This window comes from Emericellopsis cladophorae (genome assembly GCF_022114955.1).
Source record: "Emericellopsis cladophorae strain MUM 19.33 chromosome Unknown NODE_5_length_938552_cov_118_678949, whole genome shotgun sequence".
Lineage (NCBI taxonomy): Eukaryota > Fungi > Ascomycota > Sordariomycetes > Hypocreales > Bionectriaceae > Emericellopsis > Emericellopsis cladophorae.
In genome coordinates, this window is record NW_026250930.1 from 702068 (window position 1) to 722011 (window position 19944).

The window sequence follows — 19944 nt, forward strand, 5'->3', positions numbered from 1 at the left end:
ATGGACACAGAAATGGCACATGCTGGACGGAAGAGGCTTTGTTGCATTGCGTCACAGCTTAGGATGGATATTGAGGGGAACTAGATAGATACCTTCGTGAGAAATGTCAAAACATTTTCACATTTCATTGTTTGCCAATTGTCCCAGTGACCTCGAGACAACCACCGTCGCTCACGCCGAGCCCACACGTTGGCGCCCGACGAGCAGTTGGGGCCGCCATCGGGATTCAGCAAATAGCCCCACGCTGCCCCTCGTTGGTGATGATGTCCTCTACTTCCACGCTTCACGTTGCCTTCAAGTTCTCCAATCCTCACGCGAATCTTGGATTGTTCCAAAGCTGTTCAATCTTCCAATTCCACAATGCATATCCTCGTCACCAACGACGACGGCCCCCCCTCGGCACAGTCGTCGCCGTACGTCCACTCCCTCATCCATCATCTGCAAGCCGCGGGCCACGTCGTCTCGGTCTGTCTTCCGCACACGCAAAGATCATGGATCGGAAAAGCGCATATGATCGGCCAGACACTGAAGCCTGTGTACTACCGCCCCTCAAATAACCCACATGACGCGGACGAGGGCTCGACGCACACGAGACCGCACGCTGGGGACGACCAAGAGGAATGGGTGCTCATCGACGGGACACCTGCGAGCTGCGTACAAATTGGGCTCCACCACTTCTTCCAAGAGCGAGGACCGATCGATCTTGTCGTGAGCGGGCCAAACTATGGACGAAATACAACGGCAGTGTTTGCCTTGAGCTCAGGGACGCTGGGTGCAGCACTCGAGGCAGCGGTGTGCTGCCGCAAGTCCATTGCGCTGTCGTTTGCCTTCTTTACGCGGAATCATGACCCGCAGATTATCGACGAAGCGTGTCGGCACAGTGTCAAGGTGATCCACGCTTTGTACAAGCAGTGGCCTGAGGACAGGAGCGTCGATTTGTACAGCGTGAACGTGCCGTTGGTTGAAGGCGTCGAAGGTCACAAGACGGTATTCACCGAAGTCCTACAGAACTACTGGCGAGATGGCAGCTGCTTCCAGGAGGCAGAAGCTGAAGATGAAGACGAACAAGAGGAGGAGATCCGCAAGGGTGAGGTGGAAGGGAACAGACGCGAGGAAAATGGCAAGGGCCACAAGCACAAGCACTTCAAGTGGGCCCCCCGGTTCACTGACGTTTACAAGAGCGTCGAGGAGTCAGGCCCAGGCAATGACGGCTGGGTTGTCAAGGAGGGCCAGACCAGGTACGTTTTCCGCGCGACCAAGGGATAACACTTGACTGACGGATTTAGCATCACTCCACTCAAGGCCAATTTTGCCAGTGCTCTTGGGGATAAGTCTCGAGAGTTGGTACTGTAAGTGGTTCCCTTTGTGTTATTAGACGGGGATAGATCATGATGGAACGATGATATGAGCGCATCACCTTGTAACGTATGCATGCACTCAATAGAGCACATTCTTACCACGTATAGTAGGCCGTCCTCACAGCAAATGACTGAAGCCTTGTCTTCCAGGAGCAAGGTTCAAGAGCCATCTGTTGAGGCAATCGTGGCGTATGACGACCCATATGTCCAACCACTAATTGTGTCGGCGCTCAAAAAGACATTTCCACGGGATACCGTCCGCATAAGCGAGGCCCTTCCGTCGTCTTTCCGCTCTGCGACGAAGATTGTCGCTATCACTGCCTACGAAACTATCGACTTTGAACACGCCGCAGCCAACCCGCGCGACTTTCTCATCAACAGCTACATGATTCGCAAAGCGCTGATACGAAAGCATTTTTTGTCCACGACGATTGACCATTGGACTGCCAAGAACCCAGACTCGATCCTCAAACGCTCTTTCAAGCGGAGTGAGCATTTCGAGGTGGACTATGCCGAGTTCCTCGACGATGCCCTCATTGAAGCGTTCGATCTGAGAGAGAGTATGGAGAGCAACGAAGAAAAGGACATTAAGGACAGAGAATGGTGGATACTGAAACCTGGCATGAGTGACAGAGGGCAGGGAATCAAGCTCTTTAGCTCCATGGATGAACTGCAGGGTATCTTCGACAAGTGGGAGGAGGACCGACCAGATTCTGACGATGAGGAAGACAAAGACGAGGAGCAAGAAGGGAAAGGTGACTATATCACCACCTCCCACTTGCGGCACTTTGTTGCCCAACCGTATATCCACCCGCCTCTTCTGCTCCCAGGCGACGATCGGAAGTTTCATATCAGAACCTACGTTTGCTGCGTGGGGGCGCTTCAAGTCTACGTCTACCAGGACATGCTGGCACTATTCGCAGCAAAGTCATACAAGGCCCCCTACGAGGAGTCCGACGACATTGAGACCTTCCTCACGAATACCTGTCTCCAGTCGTCGCCAAAAGCGAACACCGTCCAGCTCCTGTCCTCCTTGCCACTAGACAAGTCAACACTGGAATCGATCACAAAGCAAATTGGCGAGATCACTGGCGAGCTGTTTGAAGCAGCGGCCCGGGCTATGCCAATCCACTTTCAGCCCATGCCTAATGCTTTTGAAGTTTTTGGGCTGGACTATTTGGTCGACAGCAACGGCTGTGTCTGGGGATTGGAGGTGAATGCCTTCCCTGACTTTCGGCAGACGGGAGGCGAGCTCAAAGGGGTTGTGGAGGGTTTCTGGGAAGGGGTGGTGAACAAGGCGGTGAAGCCTTTCTTTGGAATAGACCGGGGACCGGCTGATAAGCTAACGTTGGTGAGAGACGTCGATCTTGGGAGACGATGATGCTATTGTACCTCGAGGCTAGGTGGAACGCTCACATATGCACCACATCCTGTTCCAGCCAGGTACGAATGAATGGTTCAACGCGATGCTTGTTGACTGGACCTTTACTCGCGAAATAGAATAAGCTGCTTCCACATGTGTTAGGCAGGCTGGACTAGTTACTAACCTTATTCAGATAGTTTCGAGGGCGCAGCCCCACTGCGGGTCTCACCGGCAAGCTAAGCTCTAATCAGCCACGGGAACCTGACTCGTTCGACATGATGTAATTCCTCAATGCTCAGCCTCAGCCATCTCAAGCTCTCGTGAATCCTGAAGCTCTTTCCCATTTCGAAAAGTTCATGCCCTTTCACCTTCCATGGCCGAACTGAACCCTCCAAGGTGACGGATGGGACGCGACACTACTGGGATCCTCAATCCTGCCATCACATTAGTACCTCTTTTGCGATGCATGATCGCACCAACGATCCTCTCTATCGCCTACCTTTCGGGCGTGACAGCCTCATCGAATTACCAAAGAGCTGCCATTGCTTTTGAACCTGCGCTCTCTCAGCATACTATCCACCTTGAGTGCTCGTTGAATACGCACTTGGCAGCACAGCATCTCAGCTTGGACCCCACGTCAACGCGTCTCGACTCTCAACCATACCCTCTGCCTCAGGACTGATACAGTTCTAGCAGCTGCCGTCCAACATGTCTCAAACTCCTCCACGTAGCGGCAGTGGGTCTACGAAACGTGCGACTTTACCCAGCGGTCAACCTTCACAACAGAGCAACAAGACGACGCCCGAGCTCCACATCCGGACAGACCTCAGTCGAGACAGCGAGGCGGACGCTGGTGCGTCGACCGCCGCAGGAGCTGAAGACAACGGCCGAGCAAACAGGCATCTGGAGGTCCCTTCAGCCCATGGAAGCTCTCGCCGAGATAACAGGTCCAGCGGCCAGGGTTCCGCCAGCCCTAGGTCAGATGGACAATCAAGTACGTCGCCTCGCCATCCGCAGCAGCCGAGCGAGACGAGTGGATGCTCTTCGAGGGATGGACTCGCCGCCATTGAGGCTGATAGAATAATGTCTGATCACGACGCACTACGACCCGATCGTGGTGCCGAGAACGCCTTCTTCGTTCAAAACAACCCCTTTGCCTTCTCACCAGGTCAACTTGCCAAGATGTACGACCCAAAGAGTCTTGCGGCATTCTATGCACTCGGAGGCTTGACAGGTCTGGAGAAGGGACTGCGCACCAACCGCAAGCTTGGCCTCGATCCAGGCGAGACGCTCCTCCGCGGCAACGTGACATTCGAGGAAGCGACAAAAGCGGGCAGTAAGACGTCCTACAACGCTAATAGCGCGAAGGCTCCCGTCGGCGGTGATGCGCAGCCTTTCGAGGACCGACTACGCGTGTACAGTGACAATCGGGTCCCTGCACGTCAAGGCCAGAGCTTCCTCAGTCTGGTGGCAGACGCGTTCAAGGACAAAATGATCATCATGCTCTGTATTGCTGCTACCATCAGCTTGGGCATTGGAGTCTACATGACCATCATGGAGAAGAAAGAAGGTGGTGACAAGGCCCCAAGCAGAGGCGATGACAGAGAGGAGAAGGTCGAATGGATCGAGGGCGTGGCGATCCTCGTTGTTGTGGCTCTCTGCGTGCTTGTCCAGGCAGTCGTAGACTGGAGGAAGGAGAAGCGTTTTGCTGAACTCAACCAGAAAGAGCAGGACAGGACTGTCAAAGTTGTGCGCGACGGAGAGACGGTCGAGATCTCCATCCATACGCTCATGGCTGGTGACGTGGTGCAACTTGAGCCAGGAGATGTCATTCCCGCCGACGGTGTACTCATCCAGGGGTTCAACATCAAGTGCGACGAATCGCAAGCGACGGGCGAGTCGGACCTCATTCGCAAGCAATCCGCTGATGAAGTCTTCTCCGCCATCGAACGTCGGAGCCGCCTTCAGAAGATGGACCCCTTTATCCTGTCAGGCGCCATCATCAACGAAGGTGTGGGTACGTATCTCGTCACTTCGACCGGTGTGCATTCCTCTTACGGCAAGATCATCATGAGTCTCAATGTCGAGCAGGAAATGACGCCGTTACAACATAAGTTGGGATACATTGCTCAATGGATCGCCAAGCTCGGTGCTTTTGTTGCCGTGGCGTTGTTCATTATCTTGATGACGCGGTTCTTCTTGAACCTCAGAAGCACAAACACAGATATCAAAGCCGACGAGGCCTTCAAAAAAGCGATTGACATACTTCTCGTCGTCGTCGTCATTGTCGTCGTGGCGATCCCTGAAGGCTTGCCTCTTTCGGTAACTTTGGCGCTCGCGTACGCAATGATGCAAATGCTCAAGGACAACAATCTCTGCCGGCATCTCAAATCGTGCGAGGTGATGGGAAGTGCCACCACCATTTGTTCCGACAAGACTGGCACCTTGACGCAGAATAAAATGACCGTCGTTGCTGGCACTGTGGGCATCAGTCATGACTTCGAGGAGCATGGTGACTCTGAAGGACCAACGGAAAGACCCGAATCGGCAAAGGACTGTCTGAGCGAGATCAGTCAGTCTATCCGGGACCTTTTGAAGGACTCCATTGCTCGAAATTCAACAGCTCGGGAAACCTTGGACGACGATGGAAATGTCCAATTTGTAGGGTCCAAGACGGAAACGGCGCTGCTCATGTTCGCCCAGGAACACCTCAGCATGCAACGTGTGAACAAGGAGCGGGAGGCAGCCAAAGTGCTGCATCTCATACCCTTTGACTCTGGACGCAAGTTGATGGGAACTGTTGTGGAGCTCCCACATGGCGAGGGGAGCCGTCTCTACGTCAAAGGTGCTTCTGAGATCATCCTCGATCACTGTGGCCAGATTCTGCGCGAGCCGCGCGAGAACGTGGATACATCTCTAGGTCCACTGTCTGACGACGACGTGGCCGAAGTCCATGATCACATCAATGACTATGCCAGTCGCTCACTACGAACCATCGGGATTGCGTATCGCGATTTCGAGAGCTGGCCCCCGAGCGGCGCCAAAACTACGTCAGATGGCGATCTCGACGTCGATGACCTTTTGCAGGACCTGTGTTTCGTGTCGCTGGTGGGTATCCAGGATCCCCTCAGGCCAGGTGTGCCCGAGGCTATTGCCAAGTGCCAGAAAGCTGGCGTTTCTGTACGCATGGTGACTGGTGACAATAAGCTCACGGCGCGTGCTATTGCTTCTGAGTGCGGCCTCCTCCAAAAGGATGGCATTGTGATGGAGGGGCCCGAGTTCCGAAACCTGACAGCCGATGAGCAGAAGGACGTCCTACCGCGCCTGCAGGTGCTTTCCCGTTCCAGTCCGGAGGATAAACGCGTCTTGGTGATTAGGCTCAAAGAGATAGGCGAGGTCGTTGCTGTGACTGGAGACGGAACCAACGATGCACCTGCTCTCATCAACGCCGATGTTGGTTTCTCCATGGGCAAGTCTGGGACTGACGTGGCCAAGCAAGCTTCTGCCATTGTGCTCCTCGATGACAACTTTGTGAGCATCGTGCAGGCTCTGAAATGGGGGCGGTCTGTCAACGACGCAGTCAAGAAGTTCCTCCAATTCCAGCTCACGGTCAACTTGACGGCACTGGCGGTGGCCTTTATCACGGCGGTGGCCAGCGAGAGACAGAAGTCGGTCTTGACCACCTTGCAGCTTCTTTGGGTGAACATGATCATGGACACATTTGCCGCGCTGGCTCTTGCGACAGACAAGCCCGAGGATGATATCTTGGACAGACAACCCGAGTCGCGAAAGGCGTTTGTTGTTACGCCGACAATGGGCAAGATGATCCTCTTCCAAGGAATATACCAGCTATGTGTCGCTCTTCCAGCGTACTTTTGCGACAACTTTATGGACCTCCAGTTTGGGGAAGGGCAAAAGGCAGCCTTTGTCTTCAACACGTTTGTATGGTTGCAAATCTTCAACCAGTGGAACAACCGCCGCCTCGACAACAAGTTCAACATCTTTGCAGGCGCCCACAGAAACTTTTATCTTCTCGGAATCAATGGAGTCATGATCATTGGACAAGTCGCCATCATGCTGTTGGGCAAGGGTATACTGTACCAAGGCGAGCCGCAGACGCTGGAGATGTGGGCGGTGACTCTAACGTTTGGTGCCTTGTCGCTGCCGGTTGGCATGGTCATCCGACTGATTCCCGATAGGTGGTTCATGTCCCTGGTCGGTGGCCTCGGCTGGTTGTTGCCGACGACGGTGAAGGAGCGTGCGAAGAAGTCTGCGGGCGCGCAAACCACGGATGAAGAGATTGGCATGTACCCTCACGCGTTGGTCGAGATACACGACGAGCTCAAGTTTTTGAAGCGCTGGCGGGGTGGTCGCCTCCGCAGTCTGAATGCTGCCATCCACCATCCGCGCGAAGCATTGCGAGTGGCCTGGAGTCCAGCGACGCCACCGAGCCCCGTGCTCTCAGGCGAGGAGGACGAGACAAACAGGCGACGATCCAGGTCGAGAACGAATACCACGCTAGGAGCGCCCACGGCGATGGCGGGCATCGTGGCTGCTGGCATCGGTATGGGGTGGTCGCCCGTCGAAGGGTCTCCGCGCCCCTTGGAGAGGAAGAAGTCGGGCGGAAGTCAGCTAGCGAGTCCGAGTGATAATAGCCCAGGTGTCAGTGATCGCGTTGGCTCGTGAAGAAGAGGTGACGGAGTTGTCGGGCGGCATGAGTGGCACCTTTGGTCTATGAAGCAGTATTAATTCTCGTTCCTTGCCATGTACGATTTTGTAGGAGTTGACGGAGGACGAAATCCTGGCCCAGCCTCTTCGAAGGCAGCGTCTCCTACACGATATCCCCAGACAATCAATAGACCGCGATTGCGTTGCAGACGGTGACTCGACGTTCGGTGTCGCGCTTCCAGTTTAAATGCGTGCTTTTCAGAAGAACTACGATGGCCGGCGCAAATACAGGGCCCATATATTATATATATGTCTGTCTGTGTTGCTGCCTTGCTGTCGCTGATGGTTACCTAAGTAGTTGGCCGTCCCTTGCCTCAGTCCCATGACTCGCTGTCTGTGCATGCAGGCAACTTTAGTCTACCTATCTATCTATCGATCGATCTATCTATTTTCTATTCGTCTTGGCCTGCCCTCTTTCTTCTCTCTCGTTTTTCAAGCAACCACACCACCACCAGAAGCCCAGCCTGTCCCACGTCCCACAGTCTTCAGTTGCGAAGAGCTGTTTCACCTGCATCTCACAGACAAAGCTGGGTCGAGCGCTCGCATAGATCGCATAGAGCTCGGTCAACCCCCCTCGAGACTTCACACGACGTTTACACTTGACAACCGAATCAGATTGTCTCACCAGGAATTTTGGCTTTCAACGCGGCGTCATCAAATCTCTACTACCACATCTTCATGCTTGGCTGACCTTCTGCGACCCACCCTTCCACCAACTGAAAGCCATTCCATCCGTCTCGTCCACGCGCATCATCAATCTTCCTTCAACTACGCCATGCCACCCGCCGCCGCAGAGGGACCGAGCGCGCCCCAAGGGCCCGTCGCGGCGCCACCGTTGACCACGCCTGAGACGGCCACGCCCGAGGAGCTCGAGCGCGCCGCCGTCACGATTTCTGTCGCTGACCTCGAGGAGCGCGTGGCGGATACTCGTGATTCGTGGGAGACGGATTCAATGTATGAAGATATCCTGGAGACCCTAGAGCAGGAATCAGGCGGTGAGTCATGAGCAGGCCAAGACAGAGACAGAGAGGCAGAGACAGAGAGAAGTAGGAACTGAGCTTGACGACAGACACACCGGGGAGCTGCACGCCGGAAGAGGCCAGTCGCCTGCGTCGCGAACTACGTGAATACGGACCCGTGGTGTTCGCCCAACGCACCCTCGACTCGGGTCGGTACACAGCGCGCAAGCTCCTCACGGCCTTCAACCTCAAAGCTCCCGCCTTCTTGGACGACTGTCCAGACGAGGACTTTCATCCTCTCCTCACGGTGGCCATTACGCGGGAGCTTGCCAAGCGGGCCAAGCTCACGCGCTACAACACCGTCAACGACGCCGTGCACTTGCTGCAGCGGTCCTCCAACGTGATTGTGCTCACGGGGGCGGGCATCAGCACCAGCCTCGGCATCCCCGACTTCCGCTCCAAAGGCACGGGTCTGTACTCCAAGCTCGAGCACCTGGGCCTCAACGACCCGCAAGAGGTCTTTGACATCCACACGTTCAAGGACGACCCGACCATCTTCTACTCGGTGGCCAAGGACATCATCCCCTCCACGGACCGCTACACACCCACACACAAGTTCATCGCCATGCTGCACGAGCGCGGCAAGCTCCTAACCAACTACTCACAGAACATTGACAACCTAGAGATTGTCGCCGGCGTGCCCAAGGACAGGCTGATCCAGTGCCACGGCTCGTTTGGTGGCGCGACCTGCGTCGAGTGTGGCTACAAGACGGCCGGCGAGGACATCTTCCCCGACATCAGGGCGGGCGTCATCCCCAAGTGCCCCAGGTGCATCCAGCGTCTCCGTCCCGCGGCGCCAAAACGGAAGCGATCCAGCGAGGGGCCGAATGGGCGCCGACGGAGACGCAAGAATGGGCATAACGACGATGACGACGACGACGACGACGACCCGGCCTACGACATCCCGCAGGCCGGCGTCATGAAGCCGGACATTACCTTCTTCGGCGAGGACCTACCCGACGAGTTTTCAAAACGGCTGACGGAGCATGACCGCGAAAAGGTAGACCTGGTCGTCGTCATCGGGACGAGTCTCAAGGTGACGCCCGTGAGCGAGATTGTCGGCTGGCTGCCGTCGCACATTCCGCAGCTGTACATCTCGCGGCAGGCCGTGACGCACATCAACTTTGACATTGACCTGCTGGGCGACTGCGACGTCGTCGTCGAGGAGCTGTGCCGGCGGCTGGGCTGGGAGCTGAAGCACGAGATGGTGGCGCCCGGGCGTGTCACTGTCAAGACGGAGGAGGGCTACAAGAGTCGACATGTCTTTACAAAGGAGACGTCGGAGTAGGGGCATTCATTCATAGAGAGAAGGAAGGGTCAATGATAATGAATTAAGTCGCTGGATATGCTATAGATATGTCTATATACGGTGGGGTCATACTATATCAACGACTCATACTTGTCCAGCCCAGACTTGGACGCCTGCGGCTGCTGCTGCGGCTGCTGCTGGGGTCGAGATGGTTGCGTGTTCGCCGTGCTGCTCATACTCATAGGCTGCTGGCCCCATTGGCTCTGAGGCGCTGCCGTGCCGAATCCAGTGCTCCCTTGTGCAGGCGGCGGCGGTAATGAGAATGAACCTGACGAGGCACCCATGGTAGGTCTCTGCTGGCTATTCAGTGACATGACAGCCATTGAGGATGCCAGGCCTGCTGCACCGGACGAGTAGTTGGGTGCTGTGCTCGACGGCGTCGAGGATGCCCATGGGTTCGACGCTGCTGCACCGCTGCTGCCACTACCCCAGTTGATGCTCGACGACTGCGGCGGCTGCTGCTGAGGCGCCGGTGGTGGGGAGAATGCCGCCGTTTTCTGCTGCGACACAGGTTGCAGAGGCTGACTGAACTGCGTCGACGTCGGCGTCAGGCTCGCAAACGAGTTCATGTCGGGCGTCACGGTCCTGAAACTAGGCTGCTGCGCTGTGAACGCGCACGTGACCGAGGGGGCGCTCGTCGGCTGCGCGGGCGTCGTTGTGGACCAGGAGAACGCTGGTGCTGAAGGTGTGCTTCGCCCTGACGACCGACCAGGTCCGTTGGAAGACGACATGTTCGTCGTCGTCGTCGTCGTGTTGGGTGTGTCGTCCCAGCGGGGGAAGCTCCCGTTTCCCGGGGCTGCTGCTGCGGACGTGCTGCTTCTCCCCTTGACAAGAGACTCAAAGTCATCCTCGTTCCCGGCAGGGCCTGTGGCATCAAAGGCAGTGCCCGTGAGTCCACCAAAGGAGAGCATGTCTTCTCCTTTGCTGACCGTGGCGGAACCATTGGTGCCACCCAGTTCTTGTAGTTTGCGCGTTTGTTCCTCCTCAACGCGAGATGAGAGAAGTTTGATGAGCTCCATGAATGTCTGGAACTGCTTCAGCTCGAGCAAGGGTCCCAAGCTCATGCTCCACAGGATGGGGAGGATGTCCATGGCGACAAAGTCGGCATCGGCCGTCTGCCCGACAATGCGAAGCACGTTCAGCGCAGCCATCATGACGGCCGGCTCTTTTGTCTTGATGCCCCTCACCAGCGGCACAATCTTCTCCTGCATCGTGTACTTGTCCAATGCTGACGAGGAAGACGTCTTCTTTTGAGGCGCAAGACCGTTCAGACCATCATCAGCTGCGGCGTCAGCCGACCCACCGCAGAGGATGACAAAGGACTGCAAGCCTCGTACTTTGATGGCGAGGCTGTTGGTACGCGTGAAGACCGCGGCAATAACCGGGAAGAGCTCGCCTTTGATGGTGCTGAAGTCAAGGACAGGTAGGACGACAGGGAGACTGCGCATGGCAGCGTCAATGATGTTATGTGTAGGGCACTCGATGGCGGCCAGCAGTACAGGAAAGATATCTACATCGTTAGCGAGATGTCTGGAAGAATTTTGTCATGCTACTTACCATCCTTGAATTCCTTTCCTGAGCAGTTTTCTGCGCAAATGGACAAGTTCTCGAGGAAGACCATGAGCCCGGCATCCCTTGCCGGATCCTTGTCCTGCTGCGCTTGCTTCGCGTTGACCACAAAGATGTCTTTGAGGGCAGGGCGCACTTTGTCAACGAATGCTCGTCTTGACGATGGCAGAAGGCTGAGAATCTTGAAAACATTCTGCAGGATCAGAGACAGCAGGTCTCGATCCTTGAGCTCCTCCAACAGGGCAGGCAGAAGCTTCTTCTCGATCACTGACTTGGGGAATGAGGGGAGAACCTTGTTCAAGCCGCGCATGAACTGGTTCTTCTCGTTCGGTGTCTTGGCCGGAAACGCATCCAGGAAGCGAATCGTCGATATGAGCACATTGTCAAAGAACTCGCTCTCTTGAAACTCCTTGGCCGTCATGCGCTGCGCTGGTCGTCGAGTGATCAGGCGAGGTAGGACATGGTTCGTCAGGTCCTTGGGCAGCGGCCGTTTGGAGAGGAACTTGTTCGATGCCGATGGTATCGTCGAGGACGAGGAGAAGAGCTTTCGATACGCGGACAAGCTGCCGTGGCTCTCCAAAGGCGATCGGTGAGGCGAATTGTACAAGGCTACGGACAGCAAGCCCAACGAGAACATGTCTGCGGATGCTGTCATGTTGTTGTCCATGACGAAGTCTGGGGAAGTATAGTCCAAGTTGAGCTGGACGAACCTGGGCAGCCTTGGGTCGGGGTTCAGCACCTCATACAGGTTGACGCCCTGTATCGACGTCGGTTTCGTCGACCCCTCTACCGGGCTACAGAACGCCAGCCCGCTGATCTTCCAGTCCGATTTGGCGTTGATCAGGATCGCATCCGGCGTCAGGTTGCCATGCAACAGGCCAGCATTGTCGTGCAAGAACTCGAGCGCCTTGCTGACCTGCAGCAAGCCCTTTTGGACCTCCAGCTCATCAAGTTCCAGCTCGCGGCGGCGCCGCACGCCGTCCGCATCTTCCGTCACGTAGCGACTTCCTCGACCACCCGGTCCACCAGATCTCTCCTGATCATCCTTCTCGTGCAATGCGCTCGCCAGCGAGGCTGTCACGGCCTCTGTCACAAATTGTAACCCGCCACCCCTCGTCTCCTCCACCGGCTCGACCAATTCCAGGATGCTGGGGTGTCGTAGTTTCGCTAGGCTTGACGCTTCCTTCCTCAGCCGCTCCACGACCTCCTCCACCGCGCGCTTCACCGACGTGCCACCACTCCGGCCGCCGAGCGAGCTGCCACCGGCATCAAGAGTTTTCTTGTCGAATACAAAGACGCTGTATGCCTTGCCTGTGGACTTCTTCTTGGCGTCGTATATCCGCCACGGTCCCGCCTGGGATGTGGCTGTCGAGGCGATGGAGTAGTTGGCGGTAATGTTCGTTGCCGAAATGGACTTGAGCGCTGAGGAAAACATGTCGTCGAATTCGTTACGGAGGAAGTTCGGCGCGTATAAATGGTATCATGACGGGAGCTGGATGAAAAGATCGCAGTTGCGCCGATGCGCCAGCGCGCTCAATGGGTTGTCTAGCCCTGTCGCGTAGCTCTTTGGAACGTAGTGAATGCTGCAATCTTAACACGACGGGCAGATATTGTGAATATATGGCCTGGAAGAGGTTGCGCGAATGATGGGTATCAATGTATGCGCCGAGTCGCAGACAGCATTCAGGTTGGCCTTTACAATGTCGAGTCCTGCGGCGTAATCAGGTACAGCAGGCATTATGACAGGTGTCGGCCCAATGGCTGTGACACCTGTGGCTCAAGCTTAGATTTGCCTACCCTGTGGAGCATGTTTCTGTACAATTGAATTCGTTAGACAGGCAGCAATATTGTATTGTACAAGCCTGATCATCTCCGTGTCTATCTTTTTCACCATGGCTGCTGCTGGGTGATTATATTTCTCCTGAAGTACCATAATTGATAAGTCAAGGTAAAGTAATCAGCTTCTCTACCCCGACACCGGCGGACATTACTGGTATAAGACGACCACAGCCTATAGAGCATGCAGAATTGAAGGTTACTGACGGGTCTCATCTCGACTTGATCAAGGAGTCATGGCGGCTACCTACATACCTGGTATGGTCAGAGCCAATGCTTGCGCAGTTTGGTAGACACTCGCTGGGAGTAGCGCTTATCCTCGGCGGAGGCAGGTCGGCTTACCAGCAGATACAGCGCTAAAAGGGCGTGTCTGACGCGAAGGGCTCCGATAGAGCGCCGATGGGATGCGACGTGCGGGTATTTCTATTTCTCAGTTACCTTTCCTCAGAATCGAGAATTGCAGCTCTATCCGTACTCAATACGACGTCGACTAGATCAATTGGGAGTTTGGATTTGATTGCACTGTTGCTACTCATCGTTTCGAATTGGACAAGGGCGGGAGACAACTACGTCCACGTCGGGCGCATTTTCACCCCAACCACCACCACACAATATGCGGTCCATTCTACGCTCGACCGCTCTGCGGAGCGCCACGAGGGCGTCAAGAGCTCTTCCGACATGCTACGCCGCGCGCCACTACAGCATCAGGACCCAGGCGGCATCTGCGTCGGCGCAGGCTCCCCTCGATGCCTCCAAACTGCAGGTCACCCAGACCACCAAGCCCAAGACCTTCAGCAAGCCTGAGGACCTCGTTTTTGGCAGGGAGTTCACAGGTCAGCTCGGCCGCTCTCCATGGAGATTTCAGTACTGACGGCTGCAGATCACATGCTCACCATCGAGTGGACCGAGAGCGAAGGCTGGCTGGAGCCCAAGATCGTCCCGTACCAGAACCTCTCCCTCGACCCGGCGACATGCGTTTTCCACTACGCCTTTGAGTGCTTCGAGGGCATGAAGGCCTACAAAGATAAAGAGGGCAGCGTGCGCCTGTTCCGTCCGGACAAGAACATGGCCCGCCTCAACAAGTCGAGCGCCCGCATTGCGCTGCCCACCTTTGAGCCCTCCGCCTTCACAGAGCTCATCTCCAAGTTTGCCAACCTGGAGAAGGACTCCATCCCCAACCAGCGCGGCTACTCGCTGTACCTGCGCCCCACCATGATCGGCACGCAAAAGACCCTCGGCGTTGGCCCTCCGGGCTCGGCGCTGCTCTATGTCATCGCCTCGCCCGTCGGGCCCTACTACCCCACGGGCTTCAAGGCCGTGTCGCTCGAGGCGACCGACTATGCCGTGCGCGCGTGGCCCGGCGGTGTCGGCGACAAGAAGCTCGGCGCCAACTACGCGCCCTGCATTGTCCCCCAGCTCGAGGCTGCCAGCCGCGGCTTCCAGCAGAACCTGTGGCTGTTTGGCGAGGAGCAGTACGTCACTGAGGTCGGCACCATGAACATGTTTGCGGTCATCAAGGACAAGGCCACCGGTCAGAAGGAGCTCGTCACCGCGCCCCTGGACGGCACCATTCTCGAGGGCGTCACACGCGACTCCGTCCTCGCCCTGGCGCGCGAGCGTCTTGTGCCCGAGGGCTGGAAGGTCAGCGAGCGCAAGTACACCATCAAGGAGCTTGCCGATGCTGATAAGGAGGGCCGCCTTGTTGAGGCCTTTGGCGCTGGTACGGCCGCCATTGTCAGCCCCATCCGCAAGATCTCATGGAAGGGCGAGATGATCAACTGCGGACTGAAGGAGACGGAGGAGTCTGGCGAGATTGCGTTGAGGATGAAGACCTGGATGGAGAACATTCAGTATGGTGATGAGGAGCACGAGTGGAGCTACAGGACCCAGGCGTAAATTAGACGTATGTAGATTTGCGGGAGTTACAGAGACAGCAGGCAGCATGCATCGATCTATTCAATGGGCGCGCTTTCCAATCAATGCACTATCAGAGTGCCATGATAATCAAGATTTCCGTGGGAGAAAATAAAGATGTGTCAATTGACGACAAAGGGAATCATCCTCTAACCATGGCGTGAACCAAGAATTTCTTCAGTGAGTGCATGCACCGAAGCCGATATGCACATGTCGTTGGTAGTCCAGCCGGGACCGTGCGAAATCCTCCCATCACAACAGCATCTAGGCTTGTCCTTCTCGCCCTCGGGTTCAGTTCTTGTTGTCGCCAGATGAGCTTGGGTCGGGCAGAATGCCCTCGGCTTCTAACCGCCTCCTCGCCTCCTCGAGGGCCCAGGTAGAAACACTACAAGAATGGTCAGTTTCCTGCGGAGAATTCAAAGGGAGAGAAGCGCATGTAGCATGGTGCTGCCTTTACAGGCCATCCCAACGCTTCTCCCCTTGCCCACGTTGACTCACGTTGTGTCGGGCTTGTACGCCATTGCAATGGCAGTAACCACAATGCTACCGCAGAAGATGTACATGGGCCATTCCCAGCCCTCGGGCTCGGGCTTCTCGCCAGGCTTCACGCCCCAGAGCCAGCCGGTCGGAGGGTCGAACTGCTGGCCGCCACCGCCACCTTGTCGTCGGGTCGTGAGGGAGAAAGATCTGGCGGTCGTGGGTGTGGTGCGGAGGCAGCGCACGGAGCGCAGGGGCGCAGCAGCGTGACGAAGGAGCGCCATTGTGTGTCGGATGATTTGTGTGCTTTGCGAAGTCGGAATGGGCCGCAATGGGGGGTCCAGCGGCGTCGTCGTTGTTGGTGGTTCTCGAGGTTGACGGACTCCGAGGCGCGAGAATGGCCGGGCCGGTGAGTCACGTGATAATCCGGCAGATGACCTGGATGTCTAGAGGACCCACTTCTTCTTGCTTAGGTTGCATTGTAGATCAGCAGATCTTAGCGACAACGGGAGGGAGTCTGAGGGGGGGGGGGGGGTTGAGCTTGAGATTATTAGCAGTCGCAATGCCTTCATTCCTGGCAAAGCAACGCTTATATATGTGACCAGCGAGGGTGCCATAGGCTTCTCAGACGCTCGAGTTCGTGAGCTTTGATGCACAACTACCTGATCCCACATCCACATCCACGCTCCTCACGAGTCACCAGCCGACTGGCCCATATCTCGATCGCTCAAAGCCACTGTTGCTCCATTGCCGCCTTACATGTGCCACCTGATACCCGCATCGACAACTGACAACTGTCGTTTCTTCGGTGCGCTATACGCGGCTTTGACGCGGCAGGTCTGAATGAGCTCTGAGATGAGATTGTGAGGTCAACAATAGCCAGAGCTGCATGGTAATTAGCAAGATGGGTTGTTCCCATACACAGTCTTCATTTCAAGACGACACCTAATAGACGCAATGGTTGCGCACAGTGGCATAGCCACCGCAGACTCCAGTCGTGGCGATGGCGCGCACGACTCGGAACACGATGAGAAAAGCAGAGGAATGATGGACGACGATCCGCCCGTCAGACCCAACCTCGGTAGGCGACACAGCTCCTGGGCCAGCATGGCTCAGATTGAGCAGATGGTTTCCAACGACATGCTCGACACGAAGACGTACGGCGTGTCAGAACTGCGAGAAGGCTTCTTCGACGCGTTCTTCCTGAAGCCAACTGATGCTCCCACTGCAGAAGACCAAGAATATGCCAGGACCACCTTGCCACAAGCTTTCGACAAGGGCTCGCCCCTCTCACCGAAGCACTTTTGCTGGAAGCAGGCCCACGAACTACGTTCTCTGACGGCCAGGGTCACAACGACGAGGGCAGGCATCCGGCTGCTCAAATCTTGCACGGCGTTCTTGATTGCATATATTCTCTGCCTGATACCTGCCGTGCGCGAATGGCTTGGCCGCTACAGCTATATCATGGCCGTGTCCGTCATCTTGAACCATCCAGCCAGGACAGTCGGCTCGCAAATCGATGGCGCATTCTTCACAATCATCGGGACTGTTGCAGGGCTGGGCTGGGGCACAATCGCCCTGCTCCTGTCCAATTCAACCATGGCCGCTCGTGCTGGCTTTGGAGGCGTCCTAGCCACCTTCATGGTCGTGTTCATGGGCATCCTTGCCTGGATCCGATCTACCCTGGTGCGATTTCATCAAGCCAACCTGTGCGCAGGTATAGCCATCACAATCACCACACTGGCAGAAACACAAAGCCGGCGTATCGTATGGCACAAGCTCTTCGGCTATGGCGTGTCGTGGCTGTGTGGGCAAGCGATTTCGCTCGTTGTGTGCTGCATCATGTTTCCAGACGCAGGCGCCCGCCCGCTCTCCACCACTTTACACAAGTTCTTTGCCGTTACCCGGGATGCCCTAGTCATCCCGAAGCCCAGGGACGTTCGACTCCGAAGGACCCTCGCCAGGATGTACGTTGAGTTGTCTGTTGCCTACCGTGACTTGCGCATAGACATGTCCATTACGAGATTTCGACCCGACGACATTGGAGAGCTAAGAAACCTCATGCAGACTGTAATTCGAACGATTCTGTCCGTGGAAACTGAAACTCTCATGTTCGATAACTTTGATGAGGGTCACGACGTCACAATCACCGTTCATTCGCCGTCCACGAACGACCCAATCACCCCGGACAATGCTGCCAGCAAGGTTGCCCGTCTCTTTGCGAGGCCCACAAGGGAGATTCTGGATTGTATGCTCGAGGGTCTCGGTCGATGTGACGCCGCTATCATGGACCTGTCTGGCTATCGCAATCACCTAGGTCCTCCCCCCGAGACGTCCTCCGACCTCGCTTCCATCCAGACCCGACTCGAAAACGCACTGGCATCGTTCGATGCTGTCGAGCACGACCTTCTCAATTCAGGAGAACTGCCAGCCTCCTCCATAGACTATGCGGACGTCATCCCGCTATTTCTCTTCTCCCGACACGTGCGTGAGACAGCTGCGGCCGTCCAAGCGCTCGTCACCAAGATAGAGGCCATGCAAGGCGCACCCAAGTGGCCGCGCGTGTACCTGCCCTCTTATCCCTTCCGTCAGGCCATACACCGGACCAACAGGCAAGTCCGGCACGACAGAGGTGGTATCACCGCGGCCTCGTACCACACCACCTTCTCCGAGATTGCCAAGCTCCTGGAGAAGATCAAGTCCCGAGACTACCGGCCTCCGGCCCGAACACGTCCAAGCACCCCTGAGCCGGACGCGGGGCTCACGGGCGGATCTGGGGTAGAGGCGACACACCCAACGATGGATGCTGGGACCGTTGATGACGGGACCGAGACGAGCAAGACGAGCAAGCGCTACGAGGTCTGGAAGGTGCTGCATCGTCTACAAGGGTTCGAGAGTCGATATGCCTTCAAGGTGTGCCTCGTCACCTCTTTGCTCTCTGTGCCCTCCTACCTGCAAGGCACGGAATGGTGGGACGAATACGAGGCGTGGTGGGTCGTCGCCGTGAGCTGGATCATGATCCATCCTAGGGTTGGTGGTAATCTGCAGGATCTGGTGACGCGCGCCTTCTTTGCGTTGCTGGGCGCCGTGTGGGCCGGAGCAGGCTATGCTGCTGGGGGTGGAAGTCCATATGTGCTCGCTGTGTTTGCCATGATTTACATGGTGCCGATGCTCTACCGCTTCACGCAGAGCTCACATCCGGTAGGCACCTCTTCTTTCCGTTCACCCTTTCGAATACTAACTCTGACGCAGCGGTCGGGTCTGGTTGGCTGCCTGTCCTTCACAGTCGTGTCTCTGAGTCTGCAATTCCATAGCAACGGCGGCTCAGTGATGCGTACCGCGACTCTCAGAGGCCTCTCTTTTCTCGTGGGCACCGTAGTACCTATCGTCGTCAACTGGGTTCTTTGGCCCTTTGTTGCCCGTCACGAGCTACGAAATGCCTTGTCTTCGATGCTCTTCTTCATGAGCATTATTTACAGGAGTGAGAAAACTCCGGTCCAACAGTCGCAGCATAGACTAACAACCCACAGGTGTCGTTGCCAAGTACGTCTACTTTGACGAAGGACACGAGCCCACGCCCGACGACATTGCGCGCTCCGAGATGCTCGAGGGCCGGTTGCGGGAAGGCTTCGTCCGCATTCGCCAGCTGCTGGTATGTAGTTCCATCCAGTCCCGCCCTTTACTTTACAAAGACAGCTCCGCTTATAACTTTTAGGTCCTGACACGTCACGAGATCCGTCTCCGCGGTCCATTTGACCCTCTCCCTTACTCCGCCCTCACAGATTCCCTCGAGCGTTTCTTCGAATATCTCATTGCCGTACGCCAGAGTGCACTGTTCTACAACCCGGAATACATTAGAGATGACTCTGCGGCAGCGGGGAAGTTGCTCGGCTTCCGACGTGATGCAGTGGCGGCTATTCTAGGAAATCTGTACATCCTCGCCGGCGCATTGCGATCACAGAGAAAGGTTCCGCGGTACATGCCCAGTGCAGCCGCCGCAAGGAAAAAGCTTATGCTCCGCACCATGGAGTTCGATGACGAGATGGCCAAGTCCATGCACGACAGCGAGCGGCGACGGCATAAGCAGTGGAGCGAAATCTACAGCTACTCGTACAAGGAAAGCCTTACTGGCTGTGTTGCGCAACTTGAGGAGCTGGAACGATACACGAAGCTCATTTGCGGCGTTCAGGGGTATGTACACATGAATCCACCACCCCCTTTCCTTTCTCGCCACCTCCCGCTGACCAGCCAGCTTTGACGACAACATTGAAGACGAGAGTGCAGATGACAGTTGAATATTGTGACTATTCCAGGACGCTATGACCAAAACAAACCCTGCCTACCAATGTAGCATAGCCAGTGACACCGCCC

At 56.1% G+C, this 19944-nt stretch overlaps 6 protein-coding genes across 6 annotated transcripts; 4 read left to right on the plus strand and 2 right to left on the minus strand.

The window, feature by feature from the left end:
• Positions 1-360: 360 nt before the first annotated feature.
• J7T54_004788 (Calcium-transporting ATPase-like protein) lies at positions 361-7407 on the plus strand (the record flags this gene model as incomplete). The annotated part of the gene is made up of 4 exons (XM_051503479.1): positions 361-1238; positions 1287-1349; positions 1509-2709; positions 3418-7407. 4 exons carry the CDS (start codon positions 361-363, stop codon positions 7405-7407), a joined length of 6132 nt encoding a protein of 2043 aa, XP_051365098.1.
• Positions 7408-8224: 817 nt separating this feature from the next.
• On the plus strand, positions 8225-9756 carry J7T54_004789 (NAD-dependent protein deacetylase-like protein; the record flags this gene model as incomplete). The annotated part of the gene is made up of 2 exons (XM_051503480.1): positions 8225-8444; positions 8519-9756. The coding sequence occupies 2 exons, from the start codon at positions 8225-8227 to the stop codon at positions 9754-9756; spliced, it is 1458 nt and encodes a 485-aa protein (XP_051365099.1).
• Positions 9757-9848: 92 nt separating this feature from the next.
• Positions 9849-12781, minus strand: J7T54_004790 (Protein kinase-like protein-like protein; the record flags this gene model as incomplete). Its single annotated transcript, XM_051503481.1, has 2 exons — positions 9849-11287; positions 11335-12781. The coding sequence occupies 2 exons, from the start codon at positions 12779-12781 to the stop codon at positions 9849-9851; spliced, it is 2886 nt and encodes a 961-aa protein (XP_051365100.1).
• Positions 12782-13795: 1014 nt separating this feature from the next.
• On the plus strand, positions 13796-15078 carry J7T54_004791 (Branched-chain-amino-acid aminotransferase-like protein; the record flags this gene model as incomplete). Its single annotated transcript, XM_051503482.1, has 2 exons — positions 13796-14015; positions 14063-15078. 2 exons carry the CDS (start codon positions 13796-13798, stop codon positions 15076-15078), a joined length of 1236 nt encoding a protein of 411 aa, XP_051365101.1.
• Positions 15079-15387: 309 nt separating this feature from the next.
• J7T54_004792 (uncharacterized protein) lies at positions 15388-15857 on the minus strand (the record flags this gene model as incomplete). The annotated part of the gene is made up of 2 exons (XM_051503483.1): positions 15388-15481; positions 15595-15857. The coding sequence occupies 2 exons, from the start codon at positions 15855-15857 to the stop codon at positions 15388-15390; spliced, it is 357 nt and encodes a 118-aa protein (XP_051365102.1).
• Positions 15858-16530: 673 nt separating this feature from the next.
• On the plus strand, positions 16531-19868 carry J7T54_004793 (uncharacterized protein; the record flags this gene model as incomplete). Its single annotated transcript, XM_051503484.1, has 5 exons — positions 16531-18774; positions 18826-19054; positions 19104-19225; positions 19289-19764; positions 19826-19868. 5 exons carry the CDS (start codon positions 16531-16533, stop codon positions 19866-19868), a joined length of 3114 nt encoding a protein of 1037 aa, XP_051365103.1.
• Between the last annotated feature and the right edge of the window lie 76 nt (positions 19869-19944).